The 24,101-nt window shown below is 52.8% G+C and overlaps 1 protein-coding gene across 4 annotated transcripts in view; it reads right to left on the reverse strand.

Moving 5' to 3' along the window:
• Nucleotides 1–96: 96 nt before the first annotated feature.
• Nucleotides 97–24,101, reverse strand: part of ELF4 (E74 like ETS transcription factor 4) — a 43,043-nt gene continuing 19,038 nt past the window's right edge. For 2 of the 4 annotated variants that reach the window (XM_064277573.1, XM_064277575.1), the window contains exons 2-9: nt 16,379–16,659; nt 11,379–11,550; nt 10,845–10,937; nt 9,645–9,836; nt 8,322–8,405; nt 8,040–8,232; nt 6,994–7,371; nt 104–5,904 (exon numbers count right to left, since the gene is read on the reverse strand). In XM_064277573.1, the coding sequence (XP_064133643.1) occupies nt 5,100–5,904; nt 6,994–7,371; nt 8,040–8,232; nt 8,322–8,405; nt 9,645–9,836; nt 10,845–10,937; nt 11,379–11,550; nt 16,379–16,450 (1,989 nt within the window). In that variant the 5' untranslated portion in view covers nt 16,451–16,659 and the 3' untranslated portion in view covers nt 104–5,099. Of the gene's footprint in view, nt 5,905–6,993; nt 7,372–8,039; nt 8,233–8,321; nt 8,406–9,644; nt 9,837–9,955; nt 10,352–10,844; nt 10,938–11,378; nt 11,551–16,378; nt 17,570–24,101 lie in introns of those variants that run through there. The other 2 variants (XM_064277574.1, XM_064277576.1) reach the window with 2 other exon arrangements.

Consider the following 24,101-nt stretch of genomic DNA (forward strand, 5'->3'; position numbering starts at 1 on the left):
AGGCTCGGTCCGGCGTGGTCCCCAGCCCTGGGAGCGGCCCGGGGAGGAATGAGCTCACTCGCTCCGAGTGCCGCGGCTTTGGCCTCTTAGAATACGTGATGGGGTCAGAAAGGTCTATGGTCGTCAGTATAACTTCTTATTCCGCCCGTTCCACTGGGGCGTAAGAGTTCCACCGCTCAGTCCTGCCCAAGGAAGAGGAAAATCGTGGTGAGGCAGTCCCTGGAAGGAGGCAGCAGCCGAGGAAGGGAGATCAGGAGTTGGCCCGCTGTGCCTGGTGACAGCAAGGCACAGCTGGAACCAGCCCTGGGTTTGTTGTGGATTCTGTGGCTCTAGACATGGGCAAAGGAAGCAGCTGCCTCGCAGTGTTACAAAACGTAACCAAACGCTTTGCTGTCCAGTCGGTTCCGGACTGACACCGACCCATAGGCTAGAGTACAACTGCCCCCAGGGTTTCCAAGGCTGTAAATTTTTAGGGAAGCAGACTGCCGCATCTTTCTCCTTCAGAGCAGCTGGTGGGTTCCCACCACCAGCCTTTCGGTTAGCAGCCAAGCACTTCAACCAGTGCATTACCAGGGCTCCTGGCAGTGTTATATGAGCGGTCAAAGAACTGGGGTGGGTTGTCCATCTCCCACTCCTCTTACCTGCCATAGTAGAGGGCTGAAGGCCCCCTAATTAGAGACAGGACTCATTCGTTCTTTCACTGAACATTTATTGAGCACCTACTGTGTGCCAGGCATTGTGCTAGGCGCTGGAGATACAGCAGTGACCAACACACAGTCCCTGTCCTTGAGGAGCTCACAGTCTATCGGAGGAGAAACATACATAAATAAGGAAGGTGCTGCAATGTGCTAAGTGCTACAATAAGAAAAAAAATAAGAGGTACGTACAAAGTGTTGAAAAAGGAATACGTCAGGTACTGGGGGCGGGGATGGGGTCTCTCCTCCATGACACTGTGGCAAAGGCAGGGATGTGGTTGCCACATGACCCCCGTTCAAGTGAACCTGTCTCCTGAGGTTCTCCTCTAGCCCTCTCCCATAACTATATCAAACCTGTTGCCATTGAGTCGATTCCCACTCATAGCAACCCTCTAGAACAGAGTAGAACTGCCCCATAGAGTTTCCAAGGAGTGCCTGGTGGATTCGAACTGCCGACCCTTTGGTTAGAAGCTGTAGCACTTAACCACTATGCCACCAGGGTTTCCTTAACTATATCAGCACAGGTTAATTTATCAGATGGGCAGGTTTAACACCTTAAGTAAGAAAGAAACTGGACAGGGAAGTCTCTTTAGGGGCAGAAGATGTTTAAAGTAGTAACAAATCTTGGGTGGTAAGGCTGAGGGGTGGGGGTATCATGAGGGCACTGAGCCAGGGAGGGCAGCCCCTGGGCAGTGGAGCACCTGGGATGAGTGCCTGTGCAGACAGGAGGTCAGAGGTCACCCACCTCAAAGTTCGGCTCCCTTTCTCCCACCAGCTCAACCAGTCACTGTTGGTTGATGTTCACTGTACACTCGTGGTGTGCCTTGTTCTGCAGGTGATACAGGCCCCCGCCCCTCAGGAGGTAACACATTAATTGGGGAGACTAGGTACAGGTTGTTCAAGATTTCAGTAACAGTAACAGTGATTACGATAGAGGAGATGTCACAGGCTGGTCACGATCAGTTGCCAAAAGAGTGGCAATTGCTATGAGTTCAAAATCAAGAACTCACTTAAGGCTAGGCTGGTGTGGGGAGGATGCTTCCATGAGTTGAGTCTTGAAGGACAGGTACGATTTAGTTGGTATTGGAGGTGTTTGACTGCTAACCAAAAGGTTGGTGATTGGAGTCCACCCAGAGGTGCCTCAGAAAGGCCTGGTGAGCTACTAAAAAATCACAGCCAAGAAAGCCTTACGGAGCACAGTTCTACTCTGAACACGTGGGGTCACCGTGAGTTGGAGTTGACAGAAACTGGTAAGAAGAGACGTGGAAAGACCACTGTTGCCAAACAGAACCAAATAAAGCAAAAGCACAGAGGGGGGAAAGCCCCACGCATGTCCAGAGGCCAGTGAGCCCATCAGTTCAACTGGGGCCGCGCATTCACGTGGACGACCAGTGGGGGAGAGGACTGGAAAAGTCAGTTACGACCCGATGGGCAAGGGCCTCGAATGGCAGGCTGAGGACTCGGGACCTTGTCAGAAAGCAGGGCAAGCTTGAAATACTTCCCGAACTACTGCCCTGAGCCCTCCCAAGTGCCCTCCCCAGCTCTTCCGGGACCCCTGGACTGCCTCACGATCCAGCAACTAAAGAATTCATGCCCAGCCACCTAGGATGGCTTGGAGGTGAAGTATTTTGAGTATCACTCCTACCTGTAGGCAGTGAGGAGCCACTGGAGGCTCTTCAGCAGAAGGACAGAATTGGTTCCCTGGCAGATCAGAGGGGGTGCCACTGATCATACTGGGGGCCATTAGTGTGTTCAGGGGAGGGAAGCTAGGGGAGTTGAGTTAAGCTCTGGGAATGTGGAAGAAAGGCCAGACGTTAGAGACATTGCAAATTGGGCTGGATCTCCGGAAATGGGAGAATGGGACAAGGCAGCCATCGGACAGGTCTGCTATTTCAAGGTTAGAAGGTCAGAGAAATGGCGACATCATGAACAGAAAGAAAGAAGGCGTGGAGGTTTTTAGTTTGGGGAAGGTTTTTTGTGTACATGGGAAGAATATGGAAATCCATTTTTAATAGAGGGCTGTCTTTGAGGGGCTGACAGGCATCTAGGTGGAAATGGCTGGCAGGCCACCAGATGTGAGCCAGGAGCTGAGGAGGAAAGGAGGGGCTGGCATTCTAGAGCCGAACTGGAGCCATGAGAATGGACGAGACCCTTGGGGTGCACCCACATTTAAAGCCACAGATGAAGAGCCAGCACAGGCACAGAGGACGGGCAGCAGGAGAGTGCAGGAGAACCAGGATAGTGCAGAGGAGGGAATAGGAAGTAGTGTCACATGCTGTGAGGGCTAGAAGGGACCGAGAAGTGTGAAGAAGACGTTGGATTTGACTGTGAGGGTATCGATTACCTTCCGATGATGAGTTTCTGGGGGGGAGGGACAGAAGCCAGGTTTTGGGGGGGGAAGGGCCGCCCCTAACCCATGCAGCGCCTTTGTGCACATTTTACAAAGGTGACCCCTTCTCAAGACGCTTTACTTGCAACCACCAGGAAACTGCCATAATAAACTGATTTTATTAGAAAAAGACACTTTAATGCCATCTGGTGGAGATGTGTAGTAATGCACCTGCACAACCATAGATGGTTTCCTCCTGGAGGAGGAGGGAGAAGAACGAGAGTGGGAAAAGATGATAGGGCTGGTAGCGACCAGAAGAGGGTGAAGAGCGTGAAGAGCAACCAGGGGAGGTAGTTAGGTCAAGTGTGCGGCTTTGTACCGAGGACATAGCAAAGGTCCTGAGGCACAAATTTCACACCAACCAAATTCACCAGAAAGACATGGCTGTTTCCAAGGCTGACACTTCTTAGCCTTGCCCCCAAACTTGGCAGAAGAGAGACAGGCTAATTCAAAGAGGGGAGGGGGGAGGGGACCCAGCCCTTGGCTCAGGGGTTGGCTTTAAGAGAGAATAGGTTGACCCTCAGAAAGAGGACAGAGGGGAGCAACGAGCCACATGGATGGAGACAGGAGAGGCACCATGGGAGCACTTGTCTTCTTAGTGGAGGAGGAATGAGTTGGAGATGAGGGGCAATGGTCTACTTGAGAAGGTCTGCGGGATCCATCGGGAGAGTGGGTTAGGAACCCCACGAGATGAGTAGAAAGCAGGCTGGGTGGCAGGAGCAGAGTGGCAGTGGGCCCAATCTACACCACTCCAGGACTATCCTCAGCAAGGCCTGACAGCTGGGAAATATCAGGGGCAAAATGAATCCACGGAGTCCCTGGGTGGTGCAGTTAACATGCTTAGCAGCTAACTGAAAGGTTGGAGGTTCAAGTTCACCCAGAGATGCCTTGGAAGAATATCCTGGTGATCTGCTTCTGAAAACTGAGCCATTGAAAACCCTGTGGAGCACAGTTCTACTCTGACATGCATGGAGTTGCCGGGAGTTAGAGCTGACTCACCAGCAACTGGCTTTTAAAAATTAATCCAGAGGGAACCCAGGACCGAGGATGTAGGCCAGGGTGTCAGAGAAGACTGTTGTCCTGCAGAGGGCTGGTATTCCAGAAACAGCCCAAAGCCCTAGGCACAGATGCTCAATTAAGTCAGCCCTGACTGGGGATTTTGTGGCTGGCTCTGACTCTGGAGGGGCACTTTGCCCCTGGCAAAGCACTCTGGGGCAGCCACGGTCGCAGCCTTTTCGCGTGGCGACTGTGGTGGCCAGTGCAGCAAACTCCAGGAAGAGAAAGCACCTCAGGCTAGCCTCTCTTCGTGGTTTTATACCACTCGGTCTTCTCGTCCCTTCCAACTGCATCCCCGTCTCCTGGTCCACATACATTGCAGCTCTCCTACCTTCATCCTGTGACAGCTGTGACATCTCTCTAGACCTGGAGGCTCCAACCTGTACCCCATAGTCCCAGAGCAACCAAATCTTGGTTTGTACAAAGGGAATTACCTCATGCTTTTCCCTTTAAAAAAGTCCCCGCGTCTGTGGCAGACCCACAGAGAGACACACACCCTTGAAGACCTCACAGCTACACCCTTGTTCCCCCCGAAGAAACTAAGATACGAACTCACAAATACACACAAATACATACAGAGATATTCACATACGGGATAGCAAGTTCCCTGTGTAGGGAATGCGGCTGGTGAAATGCAGTCAGGCAAAAGGCCGCGTCTCGCTAAGCCCTGCACCTGGCCTGGGCACTGACTTCTCCCTGGCCCAGGAGGTTTTCCCTCCATTGCCAAGTCAGGCCATTATCCTGGCAAGAGCATATCCCCCTAATACTCTTGAAGGCCATGGTCTGATACCAGGGAGGTTTGAACTAGGCAGAGCTTGACCATGGTGATGCCAGGCAGGGATGGGGGCTGAAATGTAAGGGCAGGGTGTTCTACTGAAGTCAGTCTCCACTAGAGGAAGTCCACAAAAAAATGCTACTCAAATTGGCCTAGTAGGCCACACTTCCCCCAGCCCCTTCGCTTATATATCATGGGGCTCCATCTTAATGAGGGAAGTTGGGTTGAATGGAGAGAAGGGGGCTGGAGTGGGGGATCTGGCCAGAAGGCTCCCAGAGGTGGTCACACTAGGCTCAGCCATAAACAGGGACCCTGAGCCTGAGGAGAGCTCAAGTTCAGCCACTGGGGTCAGCCCAACAGTGGGGCGGCTGGGTGGAGAGAAAGTCTGGTTCCCCATAAGGCTCTGATTCTGGGAACCCCTTGAAACCACCTGGGTTGGGAGTGGCTGAAGGTGAGCCTGGTCTCTCAGGAGCTCCCTCAGGGTCTCTTCAGGAACCAGCAGCCCCTCCATAGGGGCCCCAGTCACCATGCCCTGCACATAGGAGGAGGACCTGAGTGGCCCCTCCTTGACCCCAGGGGCTCCTGTGGCGCTGGAAGTCCTGATGAAGGCAGCAATGACAGTCCCAGGGGGCTGAGAGCTGGGGCCTGCTGGTCCAGCACCCGTGACCGGGGGTGGTGCTGGATTGGTTGGGCGGTTGGCCCCAGCCAGAAGTTGGGGAAGGCCACTGAGAATCAGTGGAGGCCCTGGTGCTGCCACCTGGCTCTCTTGGAAACTGGTGTTCAGGGGAAACGAGGCCTGCAAAGTGAAGGTGTCCTTGAAGGTTGAAGCAGGTGGAACGCTCTGGAGAACTAGCTGGGTTGAAGCAGTAGTACTGGTGGGAGGCCCGTTGGTCAGCACCGTGGTTAGCGGGATTGTCTGCAGGGTCAAGGCAGAGCCTGACCCCACAGGGGCCACTCCTAGGTGGATGTTGCCAGGCACTGAAGAAGGGCTGAGAAAAAACAGAAAATAGGTTTGGTTAAGACAGCAGACATGCCCCAGCTGGTTAGAAAAGAGGGCACATGAAGAGTGAAGCTGAAGGTGTCTTGTTTTTTGTTTTGCCCATTGCCATTGAGTCAATTCCGACTCATGGCGACCTCATGTGTTACAGAGTAGGATTGCTCCATAGGGTTTTCTTGGATATAGTCTTTACAGAAGCTGATCGCCAGGGCTTTCTTCCACAGCACTGCTGGATGGGCCCAAACCATCAACCTTTGGGCTAGTAGTTGAGTGCCAACCATTTGCACCTCCCAGGAACCTTGTTGTTTTAGCTAACGCTTATTGAGTATTTAGTATAGATCAGGGATCATTCTGAGCACTTTACATGCAGTAGTTCACTCAATCCTCACAACAGCCCACATTCTAATAAAATTAATAACTTGATTTGATTGCTTGAGGAAACTGAGGTACAGAGAGGTTATGTAACTTGTCCGAGAGCACGCATCTAGCAAGCAGTAGAGCAGGGACTCAAATCTAGGCTTGCTGACACCAGAGCTTATGTTCCTCACCGTTCCACTCTACGCCTCCCCTCCTCAGAAGAGTGCACAGTAGGTGAGAGGTACATATGCAGAACCCAGAAAAAGTCCAAACTTTTCAGGGAAAGTTGGGGGCACCCTAGCACGGACCAGAAATACTGAGAGCTTTCCAGCTGGGCCTGGAGGACCTGAGGAAAGCAGAGTAGATATTCCTGCAATGGTCTCTGCTGCCTCTCTTCTGGAGTGAAGGAGAGTTGAGGGGATGGGCCCAGAGGTGGAAGCTCCTGGTGGCTGCTTGAGGGAGAATGCTGGTGTAACAGGAGCAGCCCCAGCTGGCGGCAGAAGGCAGGCCTCCCAGATCAAGTGCTGGCTCTGCCATTACCCCAGTGTGTGACCTTGGGCAAGTCACCTTTCCTCTCTTGACCAACAAGTGCCCCACTGGCTTCCCGGGAATTCTGTTAGGGTCCCGTGAGGCCAGAGACACAGCAGAGCTTTGTGAGATGTTGAAGACTGAGCCCCTCCACCTGAGGTGCTGAGCAGCATCATACTTACTCTGGTGCCCTTACCTCACGGCTTGGGTGAGTTTGGCCTGGCTCTCTGGTGGAGAGACAAGCACAGTGGAGGTAGTGGGGATCTCCTCATCTAGGGACAGTCCCAATTCCAGACTCGCAGATGGCTGCAGACCAACATGCTGAACCTTTGGCTTCTCCCAGGAAGGGCTGCCCTTGCCCTGGGTGGTGGCTCTGGAAGAGACCCTGGAGCTGGCTCGGCGGGTGGTGGTGGTGGAGGGAGTGGAGGAGGTGGAGGCCTGAGGGGACATGGCTGCAGCCTCACTTCTCTCGTCCTCATCTTCAATCACCACCAGGTCCTTGGGCATCTCCTTAAACTGGTACACCAGCCTCTGCCCTTCCACTTTGGCAAGGATGCCTCTTTGGTAGTAATATCTGGGGGACAAGGATAGGGGAGTAGGGAGTTGGCTAGGGACTGAGTGGGGAGGCCATCCCTCTCTGTCTCCCTGATGTACCACCTTCCAGCACAGCGGAGGCAGGAAGCTGAGGCTGGCAGGGGAGCCAGCCAGGAGACCAAGGACAAGGACAAGGGCAAGGACAAGTCCAACTCTTGGACTTGGAAGGCTTTTAGGAAATGTCTAAGATTTTCCCCTGAGGACTCAAAGGATAGTAATAAGGGTTTTAATAACCCTTATCAAATGCCAACCCCCACCTTGCTTTGGGGCGGAGGACAGGGGTGAATAAGGGATGGAAACACGAGTGAGGGGACAGGTGGCTGGGGTTTCAACCATCCCCCAGCCTGAGAAACCAACTCAAGCCTGTCTCCCTGCATCCCTTCTTGGGACGGGAAGCCCAGAAATGCTCTTCCCACTATAAAAAAGAGGCAAGGCTAGGGCAACAGATGTGAGAAGGAGGGGGTTTTCCCTCCCGGAGGACCCTGAGGGCCTAGGGAAGGGGCCCAGGGGCAAGCAGATGAGAGGCCTATGAGACGCATGTCCTCAAAGGACTAGCCAGGCCTCCATTACAGCAGGAGAGATGCTGGACATAAGGCAGCGCTTGGTGACGGTCACCGGGTGGGGACTCCATGCCCCAGCAGCTCCTACCTTAGGGCCCGCCCCATTGTCTCATAGTTCATGTCAGGCTTGTTTTTCTGTTTCCCCCACAGCTTGGACACAGCTTTGGAGTCCACCAGCTTGAAGATGCCTTTCTCTCGCTGGGTCCACTTGATGTACTTGGGACAGGTGTTTCTGTCTTGCAGAAGTGCCAAGAGGAACTCCCACAGATAGATGGTGCTGCCTGCAACGGGCAAGTGGTGAAGGATGGCCTGGGCACTCTGGAGGCAGAGGAAGGGCTCCCTTCCCACCTCACCATCCTCCCAGCCATACCTTTGCCATCCTTGGATTTTTTCCGTATGGGGATGCTGGGGTCGGTGACAGGTGAGGTACTTCGGTTGCCCTTTGTCTTTCGGACTGTGAGAGAGAGGTAGGAAAGCAGGATGAGGCTGAGGCTGTGGTGAGCTATGAGGGAGGGAAGGCCCAGGATCTCACCTGCTGGGGTGGGATGACACAGACAAGGAGGGGGCAAGTCATGGAGGCTGGAGGCCCAGCCATCAGGGGTCCACCCCTGCTCAGTGGCCCACCCTTGTTTCTGGACCCAAAGGTAGCACTGAAACACAGCTAGGGTGTGGGGAAGTGTATTGTTGTTGTGTGTTAGGTGCCAAAGAGTTGATTCCGACTCATAGCAATCCCATGTGACAGAGTAGAAGTGCCCCATAGGGTTTCCTAGGCTGTAATCTTTATGCAAGTAGATCGCCAGGTCTTTCTCCCATGGAGCCACTAGGAGGGTTGGAACTACCAACCTTTAGGTTAGCAGCCAAGTGCTTAACCCTTGCACCACCAGGGCTCCTTGTGGAGAAGTCTAATGCTTGCCTAAGAGGGGTACCTACAGTATGGCAGGTAGGGCGCATGCCTTGGGCACCGCTTGAGGAGGGGCGCTAATGAGCAGTTTCTGTTGGCCATTGCAGTCTCCGTTGCCAGCTGTGAGAAATCGTTCAGCAGTTTAACACTAATTGCCATAGGTGCTATTTTCTGTAGATAGGCTCCTGCTTGCACCTCAGTCACCTTCGTAGGAGCATCATCTACCGAGCCTAATTTTTTTTTGGAATGGAAGGGCAGCCTAAAGGCATAACTGTTGGGCAGGCCAGGTGGCGCTGGGTTTTAGTTGCCACGCTGACAAGGCAGTATCCACCAGCCGTTACCTGAGTAAATCAATAACACCAGGGCTTGGGAAAGCCCAAAGTCCTCTCCTATGTCTGACCTCAACTTCATAAGCTCCACAGAAGGAAGATAAGGACATGGTATATGACTCATCTTTGAAAGGCAGAGGCCCCCCGAGGTGCAAGCCTGGGGTCCGAACTCCCAGCCTAGGCCTCAGCCCATTGGGATCCTCTGCATGTCTGGAAGAGCTTACATCTATGTGGAGTAGACAGGAGCTGGGGGAGAAACGGCCGGCTTTGGGCAGGCCAGCCCATGAGGGCCAGGCATTACACAGGGGGCGCCTTTTAGGACCTCCCTGGCATACCAGAGTCGACCTCTTAACGTGACCATAAGCCTCAGCCCAGTCCTCTCTTATGGTCTCCCTCACCCCCACACCCACTGCCCAACCCCCCCCCCAGACACATACATGCCCCCCCCCCCACACACGCTTACTTCTCTTCTTTGATTTCCCAGTCTTCTTGGCGTTCTCCTCTCTGAGGCTCTTCTCCTCCAGAGAGTGCACCTCCTGGCCACCAGTGTCACCCTCCCTGTTCAGGGCCTCGGGCTCAGAGGCAGGAAACAGGTAGCTGGGCAGAGAGACGGCTGGAGCAGTGTCTGAGTCTGGAATCATTTCGGAGGTGCTGACTGCAAGGGGAAAGACCTGAGGTGAGTGAGGCCGGGAGCAGGGTCTCCCAAGGTCAGAGAGAAGGGCGGGCCCATGGAAAGGGGGTGCTGTTCCATGCAGCCTCTGATGCAGGACACACCTGAGAATGCCTCAGGTGCCTTCCATCCTGAGGGGAGGAGACATCTGCAGAGCTGTGGGCGCAAGCTGCCCCAATCACCACCGCCACATCGAGAGGCCACTGGTGGTGGTGGGGAAGTTCCAGGATGGCACCCAGGGTAAAGAGCCACCTTGATTAGTCATTCACTCAGTTTACAACTTGAAGGGGCCTCAGAACTCAGTTACCCAATTCCTCTGCTTAACTGAGACCCAGAGATGGCAAGGCATGTGCCCGAGGTCACACAGCAAGACCTGTCGGCACTCAGGAAAGACGTGGTGAATCCAGGATGAATACTGTGACAGAGTCAGGATTAGAAACACTAGGACTCTTCGCTTTCAGCTTCCGGACTTCCTTTCCCCAGTGTTATCACAGCGCCCCCTTGAGAAAGGGTGGGTCAGGCAAGAGATTCCCCTGTGGCATTAGGGCATATGCCAGGGGGGTGACTGGGGTGGAGACTGCCTTGGGAGCTGTCTGGGAAGGTAGGGGCCAGGTGGGATCAGCAGGGATCTGAGCCCTCCTAGGAGCTGGCCTCTGATAACAGGGAAGGGATGAGGAGGTTCCTAGACCGGTTCATTTCTAAGTATCCTCGATGAGTGCCCCAACTCAGTCATAGCCTACATCTCTTTGTCTCCCTGGGGGCCAGGCAAGAGAGCGGAGAGGCTGGCAAAGCCACTGGCCACCATTTCTGTGTCTACAGCTCCCCCTTGACTCTCTCCCATTCCAGTCACAGCTCAAGAGTGTGTCTATATATATAGTGGTGGGTGTGAGTACACGTGCCTGAAAGTCCAATAATGTTAGGTAATATTTAAGAACGGAATTTTGGGTTGCCTTGAGCGGTCAGTCTAGGAAAAGGACTGGGGTTCCAACTTACAGATCTGCTTCTCATCCAGGACATCGTTGGGAGATTCCACATTGAGCAAGACTTCGGTGGTTGACATGGAGGGCGAGGTTGCTTCATTGTCATCTGACCACAGGTTGAAGAGGGGAGAGAGAGAAAAAGTCTCCTCAGGACATAGGGCACAGGGCGGGGGTACAACTAGGATCAGGGCCAACCCAGATGGTGGTGTTAAGGAGCCAAGTAAGCAGAGGTCCCACAGGACAGCCTGAAAAGATCAGTGCCCCACCTGCCATAACTCTTCACCTTTTTCTCCACAGCTTCCCAGCTGGCCTCCATTCCTCATTTTTCCACCCCATCTCTAAAGATCATGAATCCGCTAAGATGGTCCCCTCCTCTGTGAAACAGCACCACCTTTTGCTCATCCTAACCACCCTCCTTAATTTCCAACTGTTGGGGGCCTTGCCCATGCTGCCTGGGGTCACTAGGAGCCATTGTGGGCTACTGGTCCCTGAAGACAGAACCCCTCTCTCCTCCGCCAGTCCTACCCTGCCCGGGAAGGGGACAGACCTGCCAACAAAAACCTGCCCTCCAGGATCTGATTCTCCGTCATGCACAAGGTCCCATCCGTTAGAATGCCATTGTGAACGTCATCCAGCTCCAGGCCTGAGTACAGATGCAGTAATTCGGGGTAGGGTACCTGCTCCACGATCACGGCTGGGAACACTGAGGGGTCTTCCAACTATGGAGAAGATAGGAATCTGGTTTAAGGCCCATCCACCTCTTCTAGAAAGCCCTCCCTTCAAGAATCTGGCCTTTCGTGCAATTCCTAATTTTGGGAGCCCTGAAGGGCTGTCCTCTGTAGAGGATGATATTGCCCTGTGTCCAACATCACTTGGTGATACTTTGCATGGGTTCTTTTTCATTTTTTTTAGTGGCTCAAAACAACATAAATTTATTATCATACAGTTCTGGAGGTCAGAAGTCCAACAGAGGCCTCACTGGGCTAAAATCAAGCTGTTAGGAGGGCCCTTCCAGAGGTGCTAGGAGAGCATCCCTTTCCTCACCTTTTCCAGCTTCTAGAGGCTGCCTGCATTCCTTGGCTTGTGGCCCCTTCCTCCATCTTCAAAGCCAGCAACACTGAGCTAAGTCCTTTTCAGGCTGCCATCTCTCTTATTCTTCGTCTGCCTCCCTCCTTCACTTATAAGGACCCTAATGATGACATTGGGCCCACCTTGATAATCCAGGGTACTCTCCCTATCTTAAGGTCAGCTGATTAGCAAACTTAGCAACCTCATTTCCCCTTGCCAGGTAACCTTACATATTCATTGGTTCTGGGGATTAGCATATTCACATTTTGGTGGGGGGGAGGGCATTCTTCTGCCTACCACACTCCCCTTTTCACCTGTTCTGTTCTCTAGTTCTTGTTTAACCGATTCCTTATATTAATTGCTACTGTTGTTAGGTGCTACTGAGTCGATTCTGACTCATAATGACCCCACGTGACAGAGTAGAACTGCCCCATAGGGTTTTCTAGGCTGTAATTGTTACGGGAGCAGATCGTCAGGTCTTGCTCCCTTGGAGCCGCTGGGTGACTTTAAACCACCAACCTTTCATTTAGTAGCCGAGCAAGCACTTAACCCTTAGGCCGCCAGCGCTCCTTATATTAATTACTCTCTGTTGAAATAACTGGCATAGTTTCTGTTTTCCTAATTGGATGCTGCGTGATCCTGATACTATTGGTTATTGCTTGTTACATGAAACCTTTTAAACATCTCTGTCTCTCTTTCTCTCATCTGTTTATTTATTAACCAGCCATCTTATTGAACTAGGTTTACCAGGCGTGCAACCATATTATCAGGAAACAAAGAGCCTTGGTGGAGCAGTGGTTAAACGCTCGGCTGCTAACCAAAAGGTTGGTGGTTTGAACCCACCAGCCGCTCCACGGGAGAAAGATGTGGTAGTCTACTTCCGGAAAGACTTACAGCCTTGGAAACCCTATGGGGGCGGTTCTACTCTGTCCTATAGGGGCATTATGAGTTGGAATCGACTCGACGGCAATGAGTTTTTTTTTTTTTTTAAATAAGGAAATAAATCTAATTTTCCCTCCTATTTTCCACCATGTGGTTCTCTTATTGACTCTCTTGTTCAGTTTTATCGGCCAATACTTCCAGAATAATGTTCAATAACAGAGGAGGTGGGTGCCCTTGTTTTAGTCCTAATATATGTGTGCATGCCCACACATTGGCATGGGTTCTTAACAGAAAGGGGTTGGCTCTGCACTGCCTGCACTCAGTCAAGGGCAGGCATTTTTAACTGGTTGTAGTTCTGAGTTAATCTGTGGCCAGGGTAAGAGCTCAGGCTGTGGGAAGGGTCAGGTTCATTCTGAGGGCAGTGGGAAAGGATTAGTCAATGGCAAGGGTGAGGGCCTCAGCCTATAGTCAGGGTGGTGGACCCAGTTCTCAGCTCGGGTTAGGGGCTCAGAGTGTGGTCAGTTTAGGGCGAAGTCTGTGGCAATGACAGTGGCAAAGAAGATGAAGAACAGAGACATCACAAGCGTAGAAAGGCCAGGGTGCAGTAACTGCCTGGAGGGGGAGAGCATTTCATGTTTCCCGCTTGAGTCAATGGCCAGGGGAGTGGGGATACAGCTCATGTTAATGGAGAATCCAGGAGGAGGAGGAGCAGGTTTGTTGTTGATTTTGTTTTGGTTGTGGGTTTGTGACTTTGGAGACCCCATTGTTAGAGAGTAGAACTGCTCCATAGGATTTAAAAAACCCAAACCCAAACCCATTGCCGTCAAGTCGATTCTGACTCATAGCGAGCCTATAGGACAGAGTAGAACTGCCCCATAGAGTTAAGGAATCAGGCTGCCAAATCTTTCTCCTTCAGAGCAGCTGGGGGGTTTGAACCGCTGACCTTTTGGTTAACCTTTCAGTTTGCAGCCAAGTGCTTAACCACTATGCCACGAGGGCTCCTTTCCATAGGGTGTACTTGGCTGTAATCTTTACACAGGTTGTCAGGCCTGTTTCTTCCACAGTGCAGCTGGGTGGGTTTGTACCACCAACCTTTTGGTTATCAGCTGAGTGCAAACCGTTTGTATCACCCAGGACCTTGGAAGAGCGTGTTTGTGGAGAAAAGTAAGCGGTACAAGGTGTGGATACGGTGAGTTTGAGACCTGTGGGATATCTAAAATAGAGATGCCTATCAATGGAGCCAGAAATACGTTCCTGAGTGCTCAAAAGGGAACTGGTGGTCACTGAACCCCTCGGAGTGGATGAACTTATCAGGATGAGACTCAGGCCCCTGGAGAGCACAGTTGTGTTACAGTGAAACCAGTAACCAGTTGCCATCCAGTCGATTCCGACTCATGGCGACCCCCGTGTGTCAGGGTAGAACTGTGCTCCATAGTGTTTCCATTGGCTGACTTTTCAGAAGTAGATCACCAGGCCTTTCTTCCGAGGCACCTCTAGGTGGACTCAAACTGCCTGCTTTTCGTGTTGGCAGCCAAATGTGTTGGCCATTTGCACCACCCAGGGAAATTAGGCTAAACTAAATGAAAAAAGAGTGTGACTGCAACTTTAAAAAAAAAAATTAGACATAAAAGGAAATACACTAGAATGTTTATAATGGTTATATTTTGATTGTGGGACTTTGGGTGATTTTTTTCCCCCCTTTTCTCCAGTTTTCCGTATTTCCCAAATTTTCTTTAATGAGAATTTTTAATTCTTCATGAAAAAAGACTGAGAACGGTCAGTTTTGTCAATGTTCTTGAGATATCTGGAAGGATAACAATTGATCAAAGGCCTCTGGGTCTGGCCACTGGGCAGTCATGCTGGCTAGAGCAGTTTCAGGGGAGTGCTGGGGTCCCAAGCCAAATTCCAATGGGTCTCAGAGAGGACATACTGAGGCAGGCAGTCGGGTATAGCAATTAAAGCCCTGGATTCTAGAGCTGTGGTATCTGTATGCTAGCCACTAGTTATGGGGGGAAAAACAAACCAGTTGCTGTCAACTCAGACTCATGGCAGGTGACCCCAAGGGTGTCAAAGTAGAACTGTTCTCCATAGGGTTTTCAATGGCTGTGACCTTTCGGAAGCAGATTGCCAGGCCTGTCTTCCAAGGCACCTGTGGCTGGATTCAAACCGCCAAGCTTTTGGCTAGTAGTTGAGCACTTAACCATTTGCACCACCCAGGTGCTCTCCATTGAGCAGACTAGAAACGAGTAAAAAAGGACAAATAGCATTGAGAGCCCAGGTAAGGTTAGATTTTTTTCTTCCCTTCTCCCCACACGATGCTTTTCATGGGGCTAGGCACACCAGAGGTATTTAATAAAATTGCTCCACCACAAGGGTATGGAACAGCTGGATAGAAAGTACAATGTGCTAAAAGCCCCACTAGGGGGCAGCCTTTGGCAGGCCGCTGGACACTGGACAAAAGTTATCCATCCAGGGATTTAGGATAAAGAGCAGAGTTAGGCTACCATGCCCTTCCAAAAAAAAAAAAAACCCCATTGCCATCAAGTCAATTCTGACTCATCGTGATCCTATAAGACAGAGCAGAACTGCCCTTTAGGGTTTCCAAGGCTATAATCTTAACGGGAGCAGATTGCCACATCTTTCTCTCATGGAGCAGCTGGTAGGTTTGACCTACTGACTGTTCAGTTAGCAGCTGAGCACTTAGCCACTTTGCCATCAGGGCTTCTAGAGATGGATAATCCAGCTGGATCCCCTCTTTGTGAAGAGAGGGATTTGGTAGCCCAGATATGGTAGGGACAGGACTTGTCTAGATGACGCTGTAGCCAAATTGGGATCAGAACCCAGGGCTCCTGACTCCTAATCTTCCATTTCTTCTTTCTTCATTTTGTGGAAGGAGTGGAGGGTGGCAGTGAGTGTGCCAGGACACCATCCAATGAGTGCCCAGAAAATGGTGCCCTCTTGGCCCCAATGCAGGGCAAGGCATGGAGCAGTGAGGATGTAAGCACCACAATCCTGTCCTAGTTTCCAACTCTCTCCCATCAAAAGACCCCATTTCCAGTTTATTGAGGCCAAAAAGACGGTCATGTGAGGGCCCGTCAACAGGGCTAGAGACATGAGTTTACAGACGCCAGGGGTTGGACTCCACCCTGAAGTTTCTTCCAGCTGGCAGTGCTCCCTCTTGCTATGTGGTCATCCCAGCAGCTTTCTCACTGTGACACCAGGGGTGGAGGGAAGTGGCCAAAAGATCATCTGGTTGTCAGTCCACACCTTGTGCACTCAATCCACGCTGCTGACTGGCCAACAGCTCAGCTGATCTACTTAGCAGCTGCTTTGCTGGCTTGGTTGCTGCACGTGCCACATAATTGCACACAGACAACTGGCTCACTAAATGACTGCCCAGTGCCTACTGACTGGCCACATGAGTGAATAGCTGGCGCACAGTCTGGTCGGCAAGCAGGCACAGCACTCTAAGCATAGTAGGTGCTTGGTCAATATGTTTTGACTGGCCAGCCGTCAAGCTGGCTGGATCCCTGTCTGTCTGCCTGTCTGTCTGATTGTCCATGCTAGCTGACCGTGCCTTGGTCTCTGGGGCCATACCTGGTGGATGTCATCCATCCCGTTGCTTGCAAACTCAAAGATCAGGTCACTGGGCTGCAGGGTAATAGCCATGCTGCCTTCTCAGAGAGCTGGTAGCGGGATTTGCAGGGCCCTCTGGAGCTGCGGGGTTTTCTTGATGAAGAGAAGCTGCTAGAATACCTCGGAGCCTAGAGCCTACACCCTGAACCACAGTAAAATAGGGGCTGCAGAGAGCTGGAGTCGGAATTAGCCTAAGCCAGGCTCAGGGCTGCATGCTGGGCTGGGCCAACCGCAGGATAGACCTAAGAGAAGAGAAATGGGGGCCATGAGTAAGTCACCTTCCTAGAGCGAAGCTTTTAGGACAGCTAGTGAACCAGAGGGACCTGCCCATGCCAGGGCAGACTGCCAGAAGAAGGAAGGCAGAAAGGGAGGAACGCGGGAGAAGAAAGGGGAAGGAGAGGAAAGAAGACAGGTAAAGAACAAGGGAGAAGAGAGGAAGCCAGCCCATCACCTCTAGTAGAAAGTGGCCAAGCCTTGGTGCCAGCCCGGGTCGCCAGCATCGGCATCCTGAGCCAGCCCTGAAAACACACAGCCTCCTACTCGCCCCCTCCCCATCTTCTTCCAGAGAAGGTGACAGATCGAGGGACTTTGGGCTCTGCCTGCCTCCAAGACTAATCCCCAGGGTGCAGCCACGAAGAAGCCAGGCCTGGCCTCAAGGAGGACAAGAGGAATCCCTAAAATCTCCTTGGCTTGGGAAGGAATCTTGTGTGAGGGATGTTGGTGGGGCCTTGTGGGTGGGCAGAGCGCTCGTGCAGACTCTGCCTGGCTCTAGTTGACATTGTCTCAGGCCACCTGGGGAGTAGAGGCACATTAGCGCTGAGAGGTGGAGTCCAGAGGAAGAAGTGTCTCGCCATGGGGGTTATGTTGTGTCAGACCCAGCTCTCAGGCAAGGGACTCAGACCTGACCATGCCTCCAGAGGGTCTGGGGACAGAGGGACACGTGGGCCAGATGTCCTGGGTGCTCACCAGTGCACTACCGCCACCAGCGCCGGAGAAGATGACCTTCGGTGCTGTGTGTGGGTTTGTGTTCTTGGTTCAGCTTTGCTTTCAGTTTCAAGACTGAACTGTCACCCTGGGAACTTGTGAGGAGAGCCCCGGCTGGGGGAGGGGCCGGCGGAACCTTCCCCATCCTCCAGGGCGCTGGCTCAGCCCTTTTCCAGGAAATCTCTGTCTGCTGCAGCCCCCCCCCACCCACCCACACACACTCTGCTCCCTGAATGCCTCTCGTGCTCACAGTCTGCGCCAGACACTCAGGTGTCATTCAGCCTCCCATGGTTTCCTGTGTCTCCACTCAATACTGTCAACCCCATTGCGGCTCTTCAACGTGGTCTCAATGGTCATACCCCTGCCTCCTACCTCCCAAAGCCCTCGCTCCCACTCAGACCTTCCTCCCCAGCAGCCTGCCCTGTCCATCAGGCCCTTATCACGGGCTTCTCCACTTCTAGGTACCACGTCTTTAGCCCTTATTCTTGTTAGCTGCCTTTGAGTTGGTCCCTGACTCATGGCGACCCCGTGCACAATAGAACAAAATGCTGCCCGGTCCTGTACCATTCCCATAGATGGATTCAGACTGACCATTGTGATCCGTAGGATTTTCATTGGCTAATTTTTGGGAGTAGATTGCCAGGTCTTTTCTCCTAGTCTGTCTTTGTCTGGAAGCTCTGCTGCACCATAGCCACACTGTAGTCCCCCACTGAAAGACGGGCAGGGCTGCACTTGAGGTGCATTGGCTGGGAATCGAACTTGGATCTCCCACATGGAAGGTGAGAATTCTATCATTGAACCACTGCTGCCCCCCGCCCCCCGCCCTGGCCCTTAAGGTTAATTTTAGTGATATTCACGTGTCTCTGTTTGTGTGTGTGTGTGTGTGTGTGTTCTGTATTGACAGCCTGGTTCGATCTTGAGCACCTAAAGAACTGGGTCCATGCACACAGTATGCTCAACACACTTGACCCCTACCTCCTTGACATGTCCTGAGCAGTGCCAGGGTGGCAAAACCTTCTCCTTGCCTGGAAAGAAATGAGGAACTGCAGAAAGGGGGAAAGGGGAGGAAAGGGAGGGGACCACGGGTGACCTCCCTGATGACCGCTTTCCCCCACAGGAGACACCCAGGCCTCTCCCACTTCCTTTCCGTTAGCCCACAGGGCTGGCTCCACCCTCTCCCCACCCCCACCCCCACTCCCACACCTTTCCACCCACCCCCCAAAAAACCTCGAGAAGTCGCTCAACTCAACCTGGCAGGTCTGAGTTTCTCTGCGGGTGAGTGAGAGCCTGACCCTGCTAGGTCCCTGCTAGAGAGGCAGTGGGGGCACCATCTTGGCTCTGAGTGCCACCCCTCCCCCACCCCGACAGACCTTGCCTGTGACGTGGTCTCCCATAGCCAGCGAAGCCTGTCAGGGCCATTTATGCTTGGAAGGTCTGTCTCTCCTAGCCCAAGTGCCCCAAGGTCTGCATTCCCCAGCTCCCCACCCTCCCACAGGCCTGTTTTTCTGCCCCCAGCAGCATTTGCTTACTAGTCAAACGAAAGGGGATCGCTTTCACCTAATCCCACTTTGTCTAAACACGAAACTCCTGTGGCTGTTCTCCCTGCACCCCAAGGTCATTTCGCTATGGCCCTTCCCTCCAGGTCTGCTCATTTCTGGCTTCTCCGCACAGATCAGTATTTCAAGTCTGCTAGGTTACCAGCGCTGCCTGCTGCCTGGGGAACATCCACGCACCTCCCCCAATAGACAGTGGCTTCCCTGAGGGCAGGGATGACTGTGTGCTGGTCATTGGTGAAGCCTCAGCACCCTGCACCAGGGCTGTCATGTAGCGGATGTGGAATGAATGCATCAATAAATGAATGAATGGAGCAAGGAGGGTACCCATGTGTGCACTGGGTGCAGGGCGGGGGGTCATGCACTCTGTGACTGCACTACATGAGCGCTGTTGTTGTTGTTGTTAGCTGCCGTCAAGTTGATTCCAACTCACAACGACCCTATGTGACAGAGTAGAACTGCCCCATAGGGTTTGCAAGGCTGTAACCTTTAATCTTTACGGGAGCATGTCACCAGGCCTTTCTCCTGCGGAGCTGCTGGGCGGGTTCAAACTGCCACCCTTTCAGTTAGCAGCCGAGTGCATAACCCTTGCACCACCATATGTGTGTCACAGCTGTACATTTGTGCATTGCTAGTTACATGGGGGCACACTCTATGTTTGCGGTGGGTGCGCCAACACCCTGTAGGTATGCACCAGTGCGAGAGGTGTGCATGTGTCCCGAGTGTGGGAACATGGGTGGGGGAGAGCCTCTGTGTGTCAAAGAGCTGCCCTGGTCTGGCCCGCGGCACCGCAAGCTAAGTCATCGGTTCCTCCTCCTCTAGGCCAGCCCGCGGTGCTTCGTGAGAATGACAAACCGAGGCTGATACTGGCTGAAAGCCGCTGTTCCTCTGCTGTGAGGATGGGCGTAGGATGGAGGCGGGCGGGTCAGGCCCCCTGACCCCCCTACACAGCAAATTCCAAGTTGGATGCTTCCCAGGAAGACAGTACCATCAACGATAAGTATGTGGCCCACGGATCCTGGGGGGTGAGCCCCACAAAGTCCCACTCTGTTGCGGGTGGGGTGGGGAAGGGAAGGCCTCCAATGCAGGACGCAGTATTGGATGGAACCCTTGACAGTCTACATGAAAAAAAAAGGTTTGAAATAAAAGGAAGGGGCTAATCCAATTGCTTTTTTCCATCTGTCCCACAAGTTTAAAAGCCTAAATTCTGGACTTGGCGGGTGCAAGTTCCACTTGTCCAGGGTTGTGAGATTGTACTCAGCACCCAAGAATGACACTGGAGATCTCAGTCTGCCCCAGGCTCTAGCCTGAAGCTAGGATGGGGGGAGGGGGATGTTTGGAGGGGGTAGAAGGTGGAAGTAGCTGTCCTACTCTCTTGGCCAAGGCTAAGAAAATCCTCCCCCTCCCCAACGGAATCTTCCAGGCCAGAAAGCTTCTCCCTCCCCCTTCAGACGTTTGAGGATTTGAAAGTGAGAGGTGGGGAGATGCCCTGCTCGTTTGCATGTTCACTCACTCTCCCCTGTAGAGGAGTGACCCCCCCCAGTCCCTCAAAATAACCTCCCTCTCCCAGGAACCTGAAACCAAAGAAGCCACCACCACAGAAGGCCCGCCCCACTGGAGGCCAGAGAGGCCCACACCAGGGGCTCCCCTCTCTGGCATCCTTACAAGAGCCCTTTGGCTGGGACGCAGCTTCAGTGGCCTAGAGCCCTGGACACTGAGTGGCCAGCTGAGTGGGGGGCTGGGGGCACACACAGACACTTGGCTCAAGGAATTGAGGTCTCTGGGAGCCCTTAGCAACTGGTGGTGAATCCCCGCCCCCTGCCCTGCCCCATCACTGCACAACGCACAGCTGGCTCCAGTCAAAGTCCACTCCCAAGGTGGCAAGAGCACTGCTCCCTTTGAGGCCCTGCAGGGTCCCTGGCTCCCAGGCCCTGGCCTGCATGGGCAGCAAGTGAAGCCTTTGGGAGAGTACATGGCCCCTGGATGCTGTGTGTGAGCCTGTGTGCCACCAGAGTGAGTGAGTGAACAGGTGAGGGGGCGCCGTCACTGGCCTACAAATGCACGCCTCTGGCTCTCTGTGGTTCTGACTGCATTTCAAAACCAAAGCAAAATAGAAGTGGTTTGGGCTGCTTCAGCCTCACCACAGCTGGGCCCCCTTCAGATGCACAGACCCTTTCTGGGGCTGTCACTGGAACACATCAAGCAGTGTCCAGCGCCCACCCAGCTGGGCCTCCCCTACAGGAAACAGCCCCTATGTGAAAGCCACGTCCACAGTCCCTGTAGAGTGAGTTTAAATCTACACCCATTCCGCTGAGCCAATGGCTCTCACAGAATTGCTGGTAACACGCGTGGCAGTTCCACACCTGCCAAGAAACATGGGGGCCAGATGGTCACCTGGGCCACAAAGCTGAATTCTCCTTCTATAGTCCTCGGTCCCCTTGGAGGCAGTTATCACTCCTGAAATACCTTGTCCTCCATGAAACCTTTCTGGAATTCTCTGGAAAGGAAGTGACAATTTCCTTCATGCCATTTCCCACTCCCTCAACACCCCTCCCCCACAACCACAAACAAAATGGAAACTACCCTGGGAACAGCTGTACCCTCTCCTTAAAAACAGTCCTGCAAATCCTTCTGCTGTACCGCGTGACCAGTGGCGTGTATTTAAGAAACAGAGGGCCGGAGTCAGAGGTCCAATCTGTAGTCATGGGCAGAGTAGAATTAACCCGTCCATGGGACTCAAACTCAAGACCTTGACCCAATTAGGGCTGGACTCTAATCAGCCAGCTAAATCTTCCTCTTTGGGAAGGAAGGGGCCCCTCAGAGAAGGGGCCCTGGTCACAGCTATTTTGTCAGCTCCTCCTCTATTCCTTTCTTTCCACCACCCCCTCCATTTGAGATGAAATCAGGAAGAGGGAGGGAAAAAAATAAAGGTTTTGCAAGCTCTGTTGGTTGGGGTTTCTCTGTGTGTATTTACAAGAAACCTAGTTTCCTTCCTTGCCTCTCAGTTACTGCCTGATTCTAGCATAGGGCTTGTTACCATTGGGATGGTGAGGCTGGCCCTGAACTCTTTGTCAACTGCCCCCTACCTTCTTTCTCAGCCTTTAGTCCTGCCTCTACCTTCGCAGGCCCTGACTGGCCCCAGAGGAGGGGTGGTTAGGCTGTAGCAGAGGGTAGGCAAAGAGATGTCCTCTCTTTTCCTCCAGGAGACCCATAGGCCCACCCAGAGTGTGCACAGGGGGAGTCCTCTCATGGCTGCATCCCACCCAGATGTGTGACCCTGGAACAGTTAGCCACCTTTCTGGGCTGCGGTTTTGCTCCTCCTTAAAGTAGATGAGTGCTGCGGCTAATCCAGGCTTAGCACAGGCTCACCAGGAGAATGAAGATGGCGGTGGGAAAGCACTTTGAAAGTTAAAAAGCACTCAGTCAGATAAGGAGTTTCAGGTGATCTTCCTGAGAGCAACGGGGTGGGGGGGCTGGGGACCCCATTAAGCCCCCAAAGTCCCCCACTGGCTCCTGAACATAGGCAGAGTGGGGCTGGAGAGTTCCAGCTGTTGGCTTGAAAGAGACCAACTCCTCAACTCCTCACCTGGGTTGGGGGCCCTACCAGAGGGGCAGGCTGCTGCGGTTGGTGGAAGGCTCCCAGTGCCCCCCGTCCTTGCCACCTTCACCCCGCCCCAGCCCTTTGACTGTGGTTATGTGGCAAGAAGAGCACTACAGAAGCCCCAATAGGCGAGGAGGAGGAAGAGGCCGGGGAGGGTTACCGACAAAAGGAACCTAATTTCCTCAGCTGGCCCAGTCTCCTCTGGGCTTTGCCTGAGAAAACCAAAAGAGCACCCCCTAGGGGTGCCTGCGGCCACTGCATCCTCACCTCTAAGGCTCCAAGGAGGAGTACTTCTGGAAAGTGATGAACAAGACAGTGGCTGGGGAGGAGGCGGGGGGGGGGGGGGGGGGGGGGGGGGGGGGGACACGACACTGCAGGAAATAGGACCGCTTCAGCTCAGGGGCCAAAGGCAAGTCTGAGAAAGAACCCCAGTATGATGGGCTGCCAACCATAGCCTGGGAGAGGGTCCCAGAAGTTCCTGCAGACTATAAGAACGCAGGCTTCCCAGCCCAAAGATTCAGCTTTGTCCTGGGGTTTAGGTAGGTCCCAGGACCCCCGAGCCTTGCTGTCTTCATCTGTAAAACAGGGATAACGACATCCTACCTAGCTCAAGGGACCGTTGTAGAAAGCCAATGAATTCACATAGGAGAAACCTCTTTGTTAGGTCATGAAAGTGCTTTGCAGTTATTGGCTGGTCTGATTTGGGTCATTTTGGCTGTGGCTGCTCACTAAGTATTCAGCATGTCTTTACATAAATGGAGAGAAATAAAGGGGAGACAGAGGTGGTGGAACGAAATGAAGGCCAAGGGGGGTCATAATCCACAACTATACAATTGATGGAAACCCTGGTGGCGTAGTGGTTAAGTACTACAGCTGCTAACCAAGAGGTCAGCAGTTCGAATCCACCAGCCACTCCTTGGAAACCCTATGGGGCAGTTCTACTCTGCCCTATAGGGTCGCTGTGAGTCACAATCCACTCAACAGCAACGGGTTATACAGTTGATAGTAGGGAGAAGAAACCAATTTGATTATAGGGGGAGAGGAAGGAGTTGACTGGGGAGTCAGAGAAATGAACTAGATAAGTGGAGAGGGCCTAGATGTACCAGGCAGTGGAATTTGAACTTTATATGGGAAGCAACTGGGAGCTACTGTAGATTCTTGAGCAAGGTAGGGGCATAAAGGAAGCAGGTCTTTAAGAAGATCAGTTTGATCTGGGCATGTGAGTGGCTCTGTGGATGGAGGAGATGAAAGGAGACCAGGCCAGGCAGCTAGAACCCAGGAGTGAATCCCAGAGCCACCCTGCCAGAAAAAAAAACAGACAGACTATGGGGCAATACATGAGCTGCAGAGACACCAAGCTGTGTAGCCTGTTCTCACTGGAAGAATGTTCAAAGATAGCGATTGGGGCAGGAGATAGGGTAAGAAGGCCAGTTCAGTTTGGACGTTTTGAAGTTGGGATTATCTCGAAAAACCCAGGATTAAGGAGGGGAAGAGAGGGCCCTGAAGAGTTTTTTTTTTTTTTTTTTTGCTAACCCTTGTCTTGTCT

Source organism: Loxodonta africana, chromosome X (genome assembly GCF_030014295.1).
Source record: "Loxodonta africana isolate mLoxAfr1 chromosome X, mLoxAfr1.hap2, whole genome shotgun sequence".
Lineage (NCBI taxonomy): Eukaryota > Metazoa > Chordata > Mammalia > Proboscidea > Elephantidae > Loxodonta > Loxodonta africana.